Source organism: Hakea prostrata, unplaced genomic scaffold (genome assembly GCF_041222555.1).
Source record: "Hakea prostrata isolate BN-2017 unplaced genomic scaffold, UWA_Hpros_2 contig_91, whole genome shotgun sequence".
Lineage (NCBI taxonomy): Eukaryota > Viridiplantae > Streptophyta > Magnoliopsida > Proteales > Proteaceae > Hakea > Hakea prostrata.
Window position 1 is genome coordinate 12,422 of NW_028291210.1, and position 19,819 is coordinate 32,240.

Here is a 19,819-nt window from a genome sequence, read left to right on the forward strand (position 1 = left end):
CACTTGAGAGCGTTGTCAGTGTTAGTTTTGAATCTGCGCACCGAAGAGGGGTGAATTAGTTGGTAGACCTAATGAACACCTGTGCACAATCCAAAAGTATTTCCCAAAACTAGACTTCTTGATGGACTTGTAGGAGAAAACCCCATCCAATTTGACCCCATATAGCCCTCCAAATCCCTGTCCGAAGTTGCTGAACTATGTCTGGCAAATCCTGCTTGCGCATCGAAGAAGGTGAGCTTAGTTGTTAGACCTAATGAACTCCCATGCTTGATCCAAAGGTATTTCTGGAAACTAGACTTCTTTATTGACTTGTAGGAGAAAACCTCACTCAATTTGACCTTGTATAGCCTTCCGAATCCCTGTTCGAAGTTGCTGAACTATTCCCGAGAATTCTGTTGAAACTGCTGTTGGTCGATACTATTGGTCGATACTATCAACCAAAGGTATCGACCAAAACAAGCCCGGAATCGTGAAAAAGATGCTGTTTGGATATTCCTTTGTCCTTTTAAGTGAAACCTCGAACCTAAATCATTATTTCACTCATTTCAACATCTGAGAACGTGGGAAAGCTCCTCTAAGCCTCCTCCTTGGCTTGGGTGATGATCTTCTACAAGAATCATTGTTTCTCTTCTCTAATCTCTTCTCCAAGGTATGTAATCTCTCACTCTCTCTCTAATCTACTTCTACCTCATCTTGTTCTTGCTACTGAGTTCGTGAAGAAGGTGCTGCAACCTTGCAACCACCTCTTCTACAAGCTCTCTTGGGTTGATTAAACCTCTCTTCATTCTTTCCATGCTATGATTCTCATACATGATGTTCTTGCTTTCTTATTTTGATTTTCCTCTTCTTTACAACATGAATTCATCTCTTAATCTGATTTTCTCTTTCAATTAGGTCTGATTATATGTTAGTAATTGTCTATATCCTGCTGCTCATCATTCTATTGATTAAATTCCTAAGTTCTCTTGCAATTGTAATGGTTTTCATTGAAGAACATGGGTCTTGCAAGTTTGAACCTAGGACCTCAAATTGGGGGTTTTCAATTCGACCATTGGATCATGTTAATTCTTGCTACGTAGTCTCCTGCTACTATTCTTAAGCATCCCTCCAAGTTTCGTATCGATCCGAGACCCGGAAGACCAATTTTGAGCCAAAACCCAAAGAAATAGCCAATGCCATGATTAACAACTCTTGAACTTGATATGCCAATTTGGGGATTTCTAATTTGACCATTGGATGATGTAATTCTTTGATAATTAGTGTCTCCATATTGTGTTTGAACTGTTCCCCAAGTTTCGTATCGATCCGAGACCCGAAAGACCAATTTTGAACCAAAACCGAAAAAGCCAGCTTGCTGTCCGAGAGTCTATTGGTCGATGCTTGTTGGTCGATACTATCGACCCAATGTATCGACCAACAAGGTTGCTGTCGGAAACTTTTTCCCAGTTTTGATCCATTCGATCTTCGATTGTTTTGATTTCTTCTCTAATCCTTCATGTATGTTTGTTTAGGGCTTTAAGACTATAGTTGGACCATTCTCTTGTGACTTCGGATCATCTTCTTCACAATTTGAGGTAAGGATGGTTATTGCCATATAACATAGACTGTATGACTTTTACACTGCTGTTGGTAACTTAGTAGACTTAACTTATTAATTGATTTTAGACATCATATGACTACTGTAGTTACCTTATGACAGTAACACCATGCTTAATTACTTGATTTATCATGTTTACTTATTCTTGTCATTTATTTATATACTGTATTATGAGATGTTTTCAATATGATAATGTATTGTTGATATGTAATGGATGGAAATAAGCATGTGATTGCTTAGGTATGATTTGGGATTGGGGAGTGCCCTACTGGTACTTCTGTCCTTGGACATCGGAGGGAATAGTATGGGATGTTCTCCGAAGATGCCCATCGACGCTTTCTGGATCATTGGATGACATACATAGGACTTGTCTAGATGTATGGCTAGGATGCCCTGTCATATCAGACCCGAATCGGAAGGGCATTGAGACCGAACGACCCGTGGTAGTAGTGTGGATTTGTGGGCGCTCAAGACCGGTAACCACTCCGTGAGAGGACATAAATTGCATTGCGGATACCCGGAAGGGGCCATTTATTGGTAGGGTTGCAAATGGCTAGACTTGGGCTCACGGGCACTCAAGACCGGTGAAATGATCCGTGAGGGGACGTGAGAGCTTCCCGTTTACCATTTGTGGATGACCAATAGGGTTGATGAGTCCGGTGAGTAATATCCGTGACTCTAGTGTGAAGGATACCGGAAAGGATCCCGAGAGGGGAGGAATGGACGTATCTGGAACTGACATGATATGATTAAGTAGATGACTTGCATTGGGCTAGGCTTTACTTTGACATGCGCTAATACTTAGACCAAATGGTGATGTGAGAGAGTGGTGACCGAAACCCCCAAACATGGATTTGTCCGAGAGGGATGCAGGACCCAACTTCCCCCCGGTGATGAGTGACTGAGACTACCTAAAGAAGTATGGTGCTATGACTTAAAGCATGTCTACCATAGAGACCAGCATACTTAGAGTTAGAATCATATTTGCATCTTATGTGTGACACCCAGCCCAAATCTAGCCCGGAAACCCGATCTGTTTTGCGTGAAGTAGGGTTTGTTTAATGTTGACTTTGAAGTTTGACCGTGATTTCAGTTTCACTATCTTTGAAAATGAGGAAGATGTCTTTGTGGGCCGTCTCAGTAGAAGATATGGTGTTTGACCCAAAACCCATGGATATTGATGATGGTGTTTCCTTATGGAAACCTTACTTGATTTGGTGTTGAACTATTTATTTGTGAAGAAGAACTTGGTTGGTGGACCTAAAGCTTAGTTGGACCTGGTTTGAAGACATCCCTCCATACTAGGTAAGTAGTACGATGTATTGAAAGAAGCCCATCCAAAAATATTGAAGTTTGGCCCATTAAATCCTTTGTTTTGAATAAGTCAGTCCGTGCAGTGGCATTTTGGTAAATATCTGTTTTGAAGGTTTTCAAAAGCTTTATTTCTTTTAATTTCGTGGTAAACTATTCCCACCATGTTTCTAAACCTCTAGATAGTGTGGGATCGACCTTTGAACTTCCTCTTTTGCAACCAATCAACCATCAGGGTCAGTTTGGTCAGTTTGGTGAAACCCTAGTAACTCTTGAACTCTTGTGCTATTTAAAAGGGGGAACTCCATGTGTTTCACTCTCAATCTGTTTCTAAGCCTTGGGAGAACGTGGGAAGATCCCTATAACCTCTCCTTCGAAGCCAAGAAAGATCCTCAAGCATCTCTTCAGATTTCTTCATCGGTTTCTCTTCTAAAATGTTGGTATTCAATTCGCCTCTTCTTTAATTCTTTTAGCCCTAGAGTGAATTCCAATTCACTCTATGATCTTGAAGCCATATGGCGATGATCCTTGAATTTGATTCCACCAAAGCTCTTAATGATACTTTCCCTAATTTCCTACCTATCTTTATTATTGTGGGGAAAGTCTCATATTATTACCATGACCTTCCCTTGTGTCCTCATGATTGAGGAGTTGATCCTTGTTTTTCCTTGGAACAATTGGCAACCCTTTTATTTTCTATTAATTCATTGGACCCTCCCCAAAACCTTTCTTGATTGTAAATTCCTTGCCCTAAGGGTGAATCTTTATTCTCCTTAGTCTTTTCGTGGGATACACGGATTCTTGTTAGTAAATCCCTAATTGTATGATTTGAATTTGTTTCCCTTCACTTTAATTGAGAACCTTATTTTCTCTCATTAGTAGACCCTTCCTAATTCCATTCTTTATTTTGAAATACTAATGAGATGTTCCTTTATCTATCTTGGGTTGTTTTTATGAGAATTAATTATGGGTAACTCTCATGAGAGGTAACCAACTCTTATGAGAGGTAACCATATATGAAACCCTATTGTTCTTTTATTTGTTGGAAACTCCCCAACACCTTTTTTAGATTGTGCATTCTTTGTTTCTCTTTCCCATGGGTGAATCTTGATTCTTTGTTTCTCTTTCCCTTGGGTGATATTTGTGTTAACCTAAACTTGATCACTATATTTTCTTCATGATCCATGTTTAACCTAATTAGGATTTCTAATTATTCTTTCTTCGTTCTTGTTCTTTTTGAGATCAGGAAGAAGATGATGCATTCTTGCAACCATCTATTCCATGATCTCATTCTACTCTTTGAGATCTATGATCATCATCATGATCTTAACCCTAGCTAATAGATTCTTGAAACCTTAACCCTAACCCTTGAATGATCTTTCTGGAAACCTCTTGTAACCTTCCATGTGCGGGAAACCTCATGGGTAATGTTTCTGTTAACATAAACTAGATTTCCTATGATTTCTTGCTATTTTCTTGATAACAATCATTCCCTCTCTTTCCGTGATCATAACCTTTTCATGAGCCATATGTTATGATGAAACCCTAACCTCTTTGTTACAAACCTATTATGATTGATTTTTCGGACTATGATCTCCCCCATGTCTTCATTTGGGTTTGGTTGTACTTGGTCTTCAACCCCATGAGCAAAGCACCCCTGTATGACAAATTTCATGGGGGCGGTTACTAGTGGCGGTCGCTTAACCTAAGCGACCGGCCCAAGCGACCGCTCTCGGTCTGTTTTCGGGGATTTTGCCCTATTTTGCCCCAGAGACTTCTATAAAAGGCAACCTCCGTCTCATTAACGATTAATTTATTCGTTATTTCTTATTGGGAGTTAAGACGGCTGCGGGGAAGATCCGAAAGAGTCTCGGAGTACCGAGAAGTGGTTTGGAGGATCAGTTCTCTTCTTCTCGGCTTTACGGTGTGAGGTATTGAGCTAACCCTTCGTTCTCTACTCTCTTATCTCCGTTAGTTTGATTTTACCCTTTTTCCTCGTCACTGTGATTACCCCTTGGTTATTCTTTACCTTTTTTTTATCTGCGTGAGATGGAATAACCATAAACAGAACCCTGCTTCTGTGAGATGGAAAATCCAATAAAGGAGAGGGTTAGGGATAATCCACTGATGATAGGGGATTGCTTTCTCTTACCCTTTTGTCTTTGGGAGTGTTTAATTCGAGACTTAGGATGAGATTACTCGAAAACCGGATTGAAATCGAGTAATCGAAGCCCGAGTTTCGAATTGAAGCTCATTTGTTTTGGGGCGGTCACTAGTGGCGGTCGCTTAACCTAAGCGACCGGCACAAGCGACCGGCTGGTAAACAGTGACCAAATAGATTTCGGTTTTGATTCAATTTGGTTTATGTGACTTATATATTCTTGTAACCCTCTATATAGGTGTTCTCTGTTTCAAGTAGAACTCTTATAATAGTTTCTGGAATTCAAGTTAGAGGAGTTTTACTAAATTACAGGTAAGGACATGCATTCTTATTTATATGCAATTACATATACATGATGATTTTGTTGTTCTATTTACTATTCTTTGATCATGTATCTTGCTGTAATTGTATAAAGCATGTAAATCTTATTGTATACTCGCTGTTTGTGGTATTCCTTGATGTACTTCATCTTTTATGATATTGCACAATTGTTCATGATATGATAAAGAGTGATGTAGTGTGATTGTGATGGAAGGGTATTCCATTCGGATATCTTGGCTTGGGATATCGGAAGGTGTGGAATGGGACACATGCCCGTTGATGTCTCCAAAGACTATCATGATTACTTGATGACATACTTAGGGAGTCTAGAATTGCATGGCTAGGTACCCCACATGCTATTACCCTTTCGGCAGGGGAATTGAAGCCGGGTGACCCGTGACAATGGTGACGTGACTATGTTTCATCCAACAGCGGTAACCAGTCCGTGCGGAGACTCAGGTGGTCCACTGTTGGTCATGTAATGGTAGGGTTGCATATGTCGGGGTTGGGCTCATGGACGTCCAAGGAGCGGACCGGATGTCGCGAGGAGTCATGAGAGCATCCGCCCCAATAATATGTGGATGACCATAGGGTTAAGGAGTGGAGTCCAACAGAGGTAGCCGATCCGTGAGGATTCTTACTCCTAGGTTGCGAAGGATACTGAACCGAGTTGGTTGGTGCCATAGGAGAAGTATCTGGACTTCATATAGTATGTTACCATTATGACCTTGCATTGGATTAGAAACCCCGACATGCGCCAAGACTCATTGCCAATGGTCGTGGTGAGAGAGTGTTGACTTAACCCCTAGCCATGGTTTGAGAGCCAGTGTGGACTTACCCCTTTGCCCCGGGATCCCTACAGAGGTAACCAGTCCTTGCCGGATCGAGTGATGAGACTTACCCAAAGGAGGGCTGGTGTATATCTTAAAGCATGTCAGCTGTTAGAGACTTGCATAGTTAGATCTTAGTAGCATTCATATTTCTGCATATCATCCATATCATTTCATATGTGCATTCGTGGATTGTATTGACATATATATGAGAATTGCTTGTTCCTTACTGAGTTCGTTGGAACTCATTCCTTTCATTGTATGTATTATATAAACTGTACAGATGGTTGCACAACATCAGAAGTTGGAGATGATTCGTATGAAAGAGCCTTCTCGTTTGAAGCTGATGTGGCAAAGACAGTGATACATGAACTTGCAGAGCATGAAGCCTCCTGAAGATGAAGACTATTTAGTTACTTATTTTGCTTCCGCTGAACTCGATATTACTTTTGATTCTTGATCTTCCTTCTTTCGTTCGTTCTTGGATTTTTATTGGAGTATTTGGACTCCTGTAACCTTTTTATTGATTATTGTATTATTCTTGCTCTTGATTCATGTATTTGTATTTATTATTATTGATAGACTAAAACCATGGATCCTGTGACGGATCGCACCCACGGGTTGTCGGGCGGGTAACCCGGGCCTGGCAGGCGGGGTGTGACATTATGTCTCATATCATCTGCATCAGTTCATGATTGATATCATATGGCTTATGTATTATGGAATAACTTTCCTTGCTGAGTTCTTTTGAACTCACTCCTTTTTGCAACATATTTTGTTAGACTTTTCTGCAGGTACTCCTACTGTTGACTGTGACGGTCAACACTTTGAGGACTAAGTTGGTGACTCATACCACTTTGGCTACGGTGACTACATCGGTGAAGGCTATCAGTTCAAGACTCATATTTGTCAGGAGTAGATCCGGCCTGGCTTAGTTTCTTATGATTATGTTAGTGAGGAGACATTGTATAAGTTAGAAGAAACTGTAACTTAGTTGCTTACCTTTTTATTTTCCTTCTTTGGAGATTTGGTTGTAACCTTTACCTTATTTCGATCTACCTTCCGCACAGTTGTCTTTTGATTTGGTACTTGTTATTCCGCACTCTGATGTTCGTTGTGATCCTTCTGTGATCATTTCTTAACTTTTATTATTAGATTATTTGAATACTATAAATTGTTCTTGCTTTTGATTATATTATTGTGATAAGTGGATATGATCGTTCCTAAACCTGGATCTTGTGGCTGTGGATCACTCCCGAGTAACCCAGATAGGGTACCCCCTGGGTGGATTTAGGGCGGGATGTGACAATAGTAGTAGATAACTGGGTACTCGGTGAGATTAGACTTATCCAAGTGGCTTTTACCCAACGGCCTAAGACCGAAATCTTTGATCCATTTATAAACAAATCTTAAAACCTGATTAGATTGTGGGAAAGTTCGATTGGCCAGAACAGCATTACAAGTGATCCATATACCATAACAAGTAATAATAAAGACAGAAAAAAAAAAAAACAAATTAGGGTAGAATTATCCAACATATTATGGGAAAGCATATAGTCACGGAAATCCCGCAAATCAGCTATAGGGAGATTCTCCAACCGGAGACCTAAAGGTCCCGAGGCCCAAACCCTTCGCGTCCATTGGCAAACTGCAAAGAGATGCCAAATTGATTCGCCATGGCTATCATCAAAACAAGACATCCAAAATGCGCAAGACCCACCAATATTCATGTACCGAAAACCATAACTACTCATGTCAGAATGAATCACCATTGAATGTAAAATCATCAAAACAAGACAATCAATTATGCAGCTGGTGTCACATCTAGTTAGGTCTTAATACTAATTTAATATTTAACTCAAAACCCAAGATTACTCATTAGTTACATCCGTGATTTTAGTGCATTGTCAAAAAGGTCAAAGTCAACACCGAGATTGATATCATATTGGATTTGCTATTATTGGTATCAACATTTTCAAACGAGTTTTTTTTTTTTGGTAGAAAACTATATTAAGTAGAAGGAGACACAAGCTCTGGCTGAGGAACATTCTCCTTCAGCAAGACAATGGAATTATGCCAAACCAGTGCTGTCTCAAGCACTAGGGCTTCCTGAGCCAAGGAATGAGCCACAGAGTTGGCTTCTCTTGGAGTAAAAGAAAAAACACAAGACAAGGTAGCCCTCACCAGAAGTCTGATATCAGAGAACACATTTTGTAGCTGAATTGGGACCGGAAGAGCTGGGTTTAAGAGGAGCCTTACCACTGAGAGACAGTCACTCTCAATGATTACATGAAACCAACCTTCCTCAGCTGCTAGCCATAGTCCTTGTCTTATCCCCATCGCTTCACCAACAACAGCCTCTCCGAACACTAGAGGAATAGACTTTGCCAGTAATGGGTCCCCATTCCAGTTTCTTGCAACAATGCCTAATCCACTTGCTGTCCTATCAGACCGTAGTGCTGCATCAATGTTGATCTTGATCACACCCCTTGGAGGTGGTTCCCACATGAGAGAGCCATGTTGGTGAACTCGTGGTTGAGATTGAGACAAGAAATTCAGACCTTCTTTGAGTCTCCCTACAGCAGTTTGGGCAGCAATGTACTCCATGGTTGCTTGAGTAGCCAACTGAATCACATCATCTGGCTTCCAACTATCTGTTGTGAAATGGTTAACGTTTCTTGCTCGCCAAAGATAACACAGCAGAAAACCTATCTGGGCTTCTAAATCCTTATATCCTCTTTGATCTTCTAGCTGCAGCTGCCCCCATTCTTTAATCTGTTGATCAATAGAGTGTGCTTGCTGCTCATTGAAGCGGAGACCCAGATTTGAATCTGATGCGTCCAAAATCTGCTGAGCCCTTAGATCTCCTCGTGATGACCTGCAAAACGAAAGCGTCAGATGTGGCCCGACCGCTGGGGTCGGGAGTCCACCTCCGAAGGCTAAGTCGGTTGATGAACTTAATCACAAACGGCTCTGCTAGAAGCACAGAGCTAAGGAATGAAGAACTGGGAAAGGTGATCTAGATAGCAGATCGCTGATAGTTTAGGTCTATCAGTATGTATCTGAACTTGAGTCTCAAATAGTATTCTTTTCGATCGATTGATCCCTCCCTCACCTTGTATGGTAGTGAGGTTTATATAGAGTGTACCTTCGAATCTCCTTCGTTGGATGCACTTGAGCCTTCTTCGGGTATTCGTTGGATCCTATCAGTTAGATCCGTTGAGCGATAGACTTCTACTAGTTTGGGCTAGTAGAGGACTCCTGAGATAACCTTTAGGTTATGCGATGGTTATCCCTTCGATAATGATTATCCGCAGCCGTCAGTTTGAGTCTGCCATCATTAGGGTGATTACCCTAATCCATAAGTAAGATTAGGGCACGCTTGCAGCCGAATAAGCTTTCTTCTTCAGCAAGCCATCTTCCGGATCCGGTTCGCTCGAGAGCGATTCGGTTTTCTCCGTCTCGACCGTGGTCGAGGGTCGGACCAGGTACGAACCCGGTCTGATCATAAACTCTACAACAGCACTGTAGGGAGTCGTATCAAAATGACGATCCTTCCTTAATATTGATTCCCATACTTCGTTCTCACCATCCCGGTACGCCTGCAAGTTATAAGCATTCAGCATATCAACAAAAGGCTTACTGTGTAAATACTTGAAGACGCAGGCTCTGCAAACATCAGTTGGAAGGGATTCGGGCAAAGAAACGACAGCTTGCCTTTCAGGTAACGTTTCAGATCCTTTGGCTCCTGACTTTCCAACTGTTCGCTCCAGTCGCCGGATCTTCTCCCTGGCATCATCCAAATCCGACTGAAGACGACCAATCATCGAATTTTTTTCTCCTGCCACCTCCCAAGCTAGTTTCCGAAGGCGAGCAATCTCAACATCTTTAGCTTCAGAGATCTCCCGAAGCCTAGAAACTTCATTGCTCAACCTCATCGAGCCTAGAAATTGCTTCCACTTGGTTGTGGAAGTTACCAGCAAGACTCCTGCAAACAACTTTCGAGTTAGCAAGGAGCAGAAAAGAAATTTTTCAGAATCAAAGGATAATGAAGAAAGACTTACATTACCAGTGACTTCGTAAAGACTTCATCTGGAAGTTTGGAAAGAACTCGCGCTCTCGAAGTCATTCGAGCAGCAAGTACACCATTCCAACGCTCTGTCAAACTCGTTTGACACTAATTCAGGCGAAGGATGAGAAGGATGAGCTACACCAAGAGAAGGATGAGCTCCATCACTTGTCACCCGACGACGCTTCCTAGTGGCAAAATCCTCCAACTCAGAAGGAGAGGAGGAGGATGCCAAACAAGCACTAGAGTTAGAAATAGGAGCAGCACTGTTGGGACCACACCTTCATCGGACGCCAACATAGTTGCCTCGGATGCCCGAAGAGTCTCCTTCGGGGGTGCACCAACAGCTCACCAGCAGCACCATCGGCAACGGAGTGATCAAGATCTTCCTGGGAAAGACGAGCGATCACTTTGGGCAAAGGAGGCACAGGGACGGCATCAATAGAAACTGTGGGAATCTGACTTGAAGATTCACCGCCAGCAGTCGCCTTACGCTTGGAGGATTCACTAGCTGAAACCACCGCACTAGCCCCAACCACCACCGACGGAACTCTTTTCTTGCAAGATTTTGCTCTGATAAAATTCGGGTTGATCTTGGGAGCCACTATGCAAAAAAAAAACCAGCCGTATCGATCTGAGAAATAAACAACAAGCAGCTTGGGAAACCCTAGTTTTCTAAAACTTCGACAAACCAACAAACTAAACCCCAAGTATAACTACGTGTAGTTTACTCGGGGGCAAGTGGGGAAAGAGATGAGTAATCAAAAAACTCACTTGTTCAGAAGTTGATAGAGCTGTTGTTGGAGTACGAGGAATACGGAAGCAGGCCGAAGGACGAAAGGTCGCTTTAGCACTTTAGCAAATCTAACTTGCAGAAGTCAGGATAGATGGAGAGTACCCACGAAGGCTTTAAATAGCCTCAGGTATTAAGACGACGGTTGAAGGCTAAGGACAACCGACGACCTAGATCAAAATGACGCTTCGAAATCCGCAAAAAGCAAGATCAACGGTCGAAGGGATGCCACATGGAAACATGTGGAAGCGAGCACCTGATGCAGAGATACCTCCAATCGTCGCACCGCCATTAAAATAACAGATGTATTTCCGATTCATTGGAAACAGTGAATGGTATACAAAAGCAGGAAAACGTTTGAACTTCGCAGAAGGGAAACGTGCAGACTTTGCAATAAATGAAGTAGTGGGGAAGATTAATGCATCTTCCCGAAACGCATCTTCACAATATTTCTACAAGATTATTATTCGACGAGGAATGAAAAGTTAAGTGATAAGTTTTATCATTAATACTTTGATATTCAAGGCAAGATTCCGGCAGGAGACGGGGAAATTTAGAGGCGAACATGAAAAAAGAAATGTTTATTCATTAAATTGAGGGTAAATCTTTACAAAAGGACAACTCCCTAAGCCTTTTCTTCTTTGTTGCCCGAGGGACCCTGGTCGGGAGGACTTTTCTCAGGACCATGAGAAGAGCCTTCCTCAAGAGCGGCATCGGCTGAGTCCTCTACAGCAACAACTTGAGACTCGGCTTGTGATTTCTCCTCTGGAAGTGCCGGCTCGTCATTCAGGTATGCCTCATATTGAGGGTCAGCTGGAAAAAGATCATCTTCTTCTTGAGCCCAGTCCGGGAGATCCATACCAACTTTCCCGAAGACCTCTTTGTGGCATACCTCACGAAAAGGAGCAGTGTCGAAGTCAGGGATCGATCCAAGGATTCGCTCCCAAACGTCGTTCTGCCCCATGCGATAAGCTTGAATGTTGTAGAGACCTAGCAACTCGGAGAAAGGTACGCTGTTCAGGTATTTCCGAATGCACTCCTTCCGAAGCTCTGGCTTTATATGCTCAGGCTTGCTAGGGATCGCCAACTTCAGATGTTCTTCGAGCTCCCTACTTTTGATTTCAAGTCTGTCACCAAACAATGTGGCAGCTGCCTTTTGCTTCCTGGCCTCGCGCTCGGCAGCAATGACACGAATTTTTGAAGCTTCGAGGGCTTCCTTGAGGGAGATCACTTCTTCCTCATGCTTTTTCTGCAGCTCCACGGTAGCTGCAGTCAGCTGGTCTATTTCAGAATTGGCCTTGGCCAATGTTGGTACTCCAATACAAACAGAGATCCTTGAGTAAGAACCATGAACTCAGCTTCCTTCGCATCTTTCACCGCCTCGGGAAAGTAATTCATACAAAAAGCCTCTTTAAACAACTCCCAAGTTACAACTCCTGCATGCAAATCTTCCAAGACAGGCCGAGTGGAGATCCACCATGCATCGGCTTCTTGTTGTAACTTCTGCTCAAAGCAAACAGAATCTTCTCGAGCTTCCGAGCATTGCGGATGTCGGAAAGCCTTCTCCAACTCACGAAGCCACTTGTTAGGGAACAAGGGGTCCTTGGTAACTCCGGTGAAAGTGGGTACTTGCATCTTGAGAAAACTCTCCATCAAAGGAGTATGAGGAGTTCCGACTAAACCTCCCGCATTCGGGACTACGGCATGAGGATTCACATTAGCACCAGCTCGGGTCTCATTATGCGAGTCATGAAACCCACCAACATCTGGTTGAACCGAGCCGCTTGTCTGCTGCATCATATTGCCCATAATATTGGCAATATCTCGGAAACTTCCAACATTCGGGGCACCAGGTATCTCATGGGTACCCTGATCAACATTAGGTATCTCACCACCTCCATGAGGTATTTCACCACCTCCCTGAGGTATTTCACCACCTCCTTGACCACTGGATTCACCACGCCCACTTCTCACAAAGAACCATTCGCAAAACGGAGAACATCAAAATACCGAATTTCGAAGTTTCAACATAAACCACAAGTCCAAATGATTTGAAAACTTAAATCATGCTTAAATATATCCATATAGTCATCAAACAATAATCCATAAGGCAAAAATCACATTTTCCAAAAATTCAACAGCAAATGAGGTCTCTGTGACCATTGGTCGAGTGATTGGTCGATTGACCCAGTCGACCAATGAGTCGACCAATGCGATGTGAATGTGAAAATTCGCATTATAAGCCTCATTTTCACATTCCAACCTCATTCTAACTTCTTCCAAAGGTGAGAGAGCTCTAGGGAAAGTCTCCAAAGGTTCTCACAAGTATTCTTGAGGTGATTTGGTGCTTCAACAACAACACAACAACCCACAATCTTCACAAACAAGGTAAATCTCTCATTCTTTCTTCCATTTTCATCTTCTCATGCTTGCATTTCAAACAAAACCATGCTTTGCTTGTATCCAATGCTAGAAATCATGCTTAGGAATGCTTAGAAACATATTCCCTAGGTTTTAAACACAATGCCATGCATAGACAACAAGTTTTAACATATTGGTGTTCATCTCGCAACGTTTTCATACCGAAATCGATATCTTTAGAAAAATCTTGTTTTCTCTCAAACCGCTTGAAATTTTCGCACGAGATCAAATGCTACATGCTCAAGATGACATTGTAGATAGGTCCATACAATTTGATTTAACCAATTTCAACTTTTCAAAAATCCAATTTTGACCTAAATTGCAAAATCCCCAAATTTCCTTCTTGCTGAATTTTCCGCTTTAATCCAAGTTTTCGATCGATTTTCATCAAACAAACTTCATAGACATGAAATTCCAAGTATTGCGCACGTGCTAGTATGTTCAAATCAAATTTCCCCCAAATTTGAAATTTTCCGAAAAATTACGAAAATACCCTTTTTGCTCAAATCTTAAGGTAGCACTAATTGGAATTGTCTCTTGTTTCAGATATCCACTATGCAGTGGGGAGGGCGAGGACGAGGTAGAGGTCGCGGTCGCATTGTAGGTGCTCTTAGGGGCAGAGGTCAGGTTCCTTCGGAGCCTAGACAGGAGGTTAGGAGACCAGACATGTTTGACACACCTCAGGCCGAGTTCCTGTACGAGGCCTACTTCAGTTACTGCAATATCGAGATGGGACGTCTACTTCACTTACGCCAGCTCAGAGCCTTTAGGATTCGGCAGAGATTCGACACATTGCAGTGGACTCATCTCTTCACCGAGGATCTGCTGGTATACCCGGATCTAGTGAGGTTGTTCATCAGCAACCTTACCTACACAGAGGAGGCTCGAGGTCAAGGACATCCACTTAGACTTGTCCTCAGGAGCAGGGTCTTCCGGACTCAGATTCGCTTCTCCACCAGGACACTGGCTGAGATCTTGCGGGTTCCTTACTATCCACGGCGGTGTGTGTGGATATCTGGCAGAGCAGATCCGGACAGCCATCTGATGCCGTACGAGCTTCGCGAGATATGCTCTACGCTATGGGATAGCCGTCGATGCTTCACTCCGTGGACCAGCGGACGGATGACGGATTCTGCACGGATTATCGGTCGCATAGTCGGCCGAAACATTATGCCGAAAGCCGGTGTCACGTCCTCCCAGCCGGTACCCTATCTGGCATACTCGAGAGTGTGATCCACAGCCCGAAGATCAGGTATCGAGTGATCAACCTCCCACATAAACAATCACATAATCATGAACAATCATAATAAAAGTGCGGAAGATAAACCATAGATCCAATAAAGAAAGAATGAATCATAAATGAATCAGAATAATAGATATAGTCAGAGTGTCAAACAGATAAGTAAAGTGAGGCAAAAATCCCACTCTACAACCAGCGGAAAAGTAGCTCTAAAAGAATAAACTAGACAAAATCTAATCCCAGTAGCAAGTACATTGGGTAACTAAATTGTTCTCCACTTTATAGACAACATCCTTATAAGTGTAAATCTCATAAATGGCACAAGGACGCTTCCACTCAATGGTCGGACTAAGCATCGTACGGAGCATAACCACTCGCGGGATCTTCAGTGTAATTGTGGTAACCGCAATCACCTTCCTGGAGATATGCCTCTTCGCCTTGCGCTTCTTCATAGGGACCGTCATAGTACTCAAGTACTGCGGGATAGTCTAACAAACATTGTACAATAAAGGAATGAGTTTCAAAGAAACTCGAGAAGGCGATTAAAATCCATAATAACATAAATGGCAGGATTCCAGAACAAACATAAATGCAATATGATATGAGACAAACAATGAATGAATGAATCTAACTCTATTTATGTTGGTCTCTATTGGCAGACATGCTTTAAGTCATAGCACCGTACTTCTTTAGGAAAGTCCACTCACATCCTCAACCATTTAAGATATCTTGGATTCTCTCACGGATCATTTCACCGGTCTTGAGCAGCCGATTGGTAATGGGTCCTTCATCCCTCAGGACAAACCATGGCAGGGGGTTAAGTCAACACACTCTCTCACAACCATTTGGTATAAGTACTGGCGCATGTCAGGGTAAAACCTAGCCAAATGCAAGTCTTCTACTTAGTTACATCAAGTCAGATCCAGATACGTCCATTCCTCGTCCCTGACGATCCTTTCCGGTATCCTTCACACTAGAGTCCTCATAGTCCCTGACTACGGACTCATCAACCCTATTGGTTATCCACATATGGTAAACAGGAAGCTCTCACGTCCTCTCACGGGTTGGTTACCGGTCTTAAGCGCCCGTGAGCCCAAGTCTAACCATATGCAACCCTACCAATAAATGGCCCCCACAATGTGATTCCTGTCCTCTCATGGGTTGGTTACCGGTCTTGAGCGCCCATGAATCCCCATTGCTACCACGGGTCGTTCGGTCTCAATACCCCTCCGATTAGGGTCTGACATAACAGGACATCCTAGCCAAACACTACTAGACAATCCTAGATATGTCATCCAATAGTTTAGGAAGGTGTGGAGAGGGCATCTCCGGAAACATCCCATAATATTCCCGTAGTAGTCCAAGGACAGAAGTGTCAAAAGGACACCTCTCCTTTCCAAACCATACTTAAGCATACACATGCATCAATTCATATCATCACATATATGGTAACTTCATATATGGAAAGAAATCAATAATTACAATCACTTTGTATATAATTGGTAAGTAAATCATACATGAATCAATTCAATATGAATAAGTAATGCTACTGTAATCAAAGTTATGCAACGGTAGTATAGCATTGTAAGAATCTAATTTAGGAAACATGTCAATGATATTCAAATATAGAAACTAGATTCATGCTATCTATGTAATTAAGGAAATAACCATCCTTACCTTTTATAACTCGCAAAGGAATCCTAAGAAATCAAGTAAGATCTTGGCAAACTTGAGAAGGAGGTCCTAAACAAGTATATACAACATATTAGGAAAGATCCCTAACAGAAAAGATACCAAAACATCCAACACAGACCAATTCTGGAGTTGTTGTACTCATTGGTCGAGTGGATTGGTCGACTGGTCCAGTCGACCAATCAGTCGACCAATGCAGACAGTAGCCTAAAAAAAACAGAGTTTTAAGATATGAAATCCAAATTTGGTGGTTCAAAAGGGTACTAATCAAGGGGTAAACTACATCAGTAGTATTCTAACATATAGGGGACTTCAAAACACCAATCAATTCAAGACTTCAAGATCCAAATTAGGAAACAAAAAGTTACCATAATTAGATCAACCATGGATCTTGATGAATTCGAAATAGAAATCAAAGACAAGAACAATAGGAGGATGGATCATTGCTTCAGGTAAAGGTATCATGAAAACATACTTAGATCTTCAAGGAAAAGTTGACCAGGAAAGAAGAAAAGTTTGTTTGGTCTGACGCCTGTGAGAAGAATTTCCAAGAGTTGAAAGATAGATTGACAAGTGCCCCGGTTTTGACTATACCTAATAGTTCCGGTGGTATGACAGTTTATACTGATGCGTCAAAGATTGGTTTGGGTTGTGTACTGATGCAACATGGCAAGGTCGTAGCCTATGCTTCTCAGCAATTGAAGGATTATGAGCGGAATTACCCCACTCACGATCTAGAACTTGCCGCCGTTTCTTTGCTTTGAAGATTTGGAGACATTTCCTTTACGGTGAGAAGATTGCCATCTTCACGGATCATAAAAGTTTGAAATACTTCTTTACCCAAAAGGAGTTGAACATGAGACAAAGGAGATGGTTGTAACTAGTCTCCGATTATGATTGTGATATTCAGTATCACCCTGGGAAAGCAAACGTTGTTGCTTGATGCTCTTAGTAGGAAGAACCGGAAGAAGACTTTGGATTTGAATGCGTTGAGTTTACCATTGTGGTCTTCTATTGAGAGCTTTGATTTGGAAATCGTCCCTGAGAATTTTGATTTTATTCTTTCTGCCATGACGGCAAGATCTGGTCTTAGAGATAAGATTGTTGCTTTGCAGAGTTCTGATCAAGAGTTTTTGATCAAAGTTGAGAAGATTTCTTCGAATCCTGAGTCGGACCCCGACTTTGGTATATCCATGGATGGTGCTTTGTTGTTTAGAGGAAGACTGTGTGTGCTCGCAAATGAAGAAGTTAAGAAAGAAATATTGAAGGAAGCACACCAGTCGGTCTTTACTATACACCGGGAAGCACCAAGATGTACAAGGACTTGAAGGAACATTTTTGGTGGATTGGTCTAAAGGCGGATGTTGATGATTTTGTTGCCAAGTGTGAGACTTGCCAACGTGTGAAAGCCATTCGACAACCTCCATCCGGATTACTTCAGCCTCTTCCTATTCCTAGTTGGAAGTGGGAGGATATCTCCATGGACTTTGTGACTAGCTTGCCTCGGACAAGTAAAGGCAATGACACTTGTGTGGGTGATTGTTGATAGGTTGACCAAATCAGCCCATTTCATTCCTATGAAGATCACTCATACTCTGGATAAGCTAGCAAGGCTTTATGTGGATAATGTGGTTCGCTGCATGGTGTGCCATTGAGTATTGTTTCGGATCGTGATCCTAGGTTCACCTCAAGGTTTTGGAATAGTTTGCGAGAAGGCCTTGGGAACCCAATTGAACTTGAGTACAGCTCATCATCCACGGTCGATGGACAATCCGAGCGGACAATTCGGACATTGGAAGACATGCTCGAGATCTTGTGTGGTGGATATGGGTGGTAATTGGGATGAACACCTAGCTTTGGTTGAGTTTGCCTACAACAACGGTTATTAGGCAACAATAGGCATGGCTCCATTCAAGGCTTTGTATGGCGGTACTTGTAGGACACCTTTGTCTTGGTGAGGCAAGTGAAAGAAAAGTCTTAGGTCCTGAAATGATTGAAGCTACGAGTGCTATGGTAGATATGATAAGAGAACGGATTAAGTCGCTCGAGTCAAGACAGAAATCTTATCTTGATAAGAGAAGGACCGATTTGGAATTTCAAGTTGGAGAGAAAGTTTTTCTGAAAAAGTTTCACCAATGAAGGGTGTGATGAGATTCAATGTTAAGGGAAAGCTTAGCCTCGTTACATTGGACCTTTCGAGATTTTGGAAAAGGTTGGACCTGTTGCGTATCGATTAGCATTACCTCCGCCTCTTGCTGGTGTTCACAATGTGTTTCATATTTCGATGCTCCGAAAATACATAGAGAATCCGGAACACATTTTGCAGCAAGCACTGAAGGACTTAGTGCTGATTTGACCTACGATGAAGAACCGGCCGAAATCTTGGATAGGAAGGACAAGCAGCTGCGGAATCGCACCATCCCTTTGGTGAAGATTCGGTGGAAGAACCATACCCCTGAAGAAGCTTCTTGGGGGAAGGAAGAAGACATGAAGGAGAAGTTTCCCTACCTCTTTGGAAGCACAGGTACGCTTTCAATTTCGAGGACGAAATTTCTTTAAGGGGGGGAGAATGTAAAACCCAGCCCTAACCTTGACCCGGAAACCTTGTTATTTGTAGGTCCGATGACCCGGAGTAAAGTAAGAAGTCAGCTTTGGGCCATCCCAGTGGAGGACTTGGTGTCTGGCTTTGAATCCATGAAAGTTGATGATGAAGTTCTATTTATGGAAACTGAATCTTGATGAAGATCGGATTAGTTGATGGACTTGGAGTGCTCTCTATCTTGGTTTGAAGGCATTTCTACCTATTAGGTAAGTCACTTGACTTGTGTGCAAAACCCCTTTAGGATTGGATTTGATCTGGGCCTTCAATTCCCTGTTTTGGTCTTTGGAAATTAGGTTTTTCTTGCTCTATTTAAGTCCAATCTCGAGTCCACTTCGTATTTGCTGCCTCCAAACTCTCTGGAACGAACCAAAGACCTCAGCAAGTCATCTCCCTTGCATCCTTGGTGTTTACTTGACGGATCTTCGTCGAAACTCTTCCTTTTGCATCAAAAGGTATGTCTACTCTCTCTTCTTCTCCTCCATCTTTGTTTTTCTTTCCTTTTTGAGTTGAGACAGTAGAAGAGATGCTGCATTCTCTGTTGCAAACATCTCTCGAACATGTTCTCATGATCATCCTAAGGATTTGAGGCTAGAACAATGATCTTAACCATGATCATTGCAAGCTTTTGAAGGAATCATGATCAAACCATGATCTAATCTTGTTAAACTTCTGATTTGAATTTTGATCTCTTTGGATCTTCTATATTGATCATGTCAGTAGTTAATTACTGTGTTTTCTTTCCATGATCAATAATCTATCAATTTCTAGTTGTTCTCTTCTAC

General features: G+C 42.2%; 1 protein-coding gene across 1 annotated transcript; it reads right to left on the bottom strand.

Moving 5' to 3' along the window:
• Nucleotides 1–8,230: 8,230 nt before the first annotated feature.
• Nucleotides 8,231–8,827, bottom strand: LOC148998930 (uncharacterized). Its single transcript, XM_089141593.1, has one exon. It carries the CDS (start codon nt 8,825–8,827, stop codon nt 8,231–8,233), a length of 597 nt encoding a protein of 198 aa, XP_088997719.1.
• Nucleotides 8,828–19,819: the final 10,992 nt, after the last annotated feature.

What these genes read in the sequence shown, in the direction of transcription:
- LOC148998930 (XM_089141593.1), bottom strand. Translation starts at nt 8,827, where the DNA reads ATGGAGTACATTGCTGCCCAAACTGCTGTAGGGAGACTCAAAGAAGGT.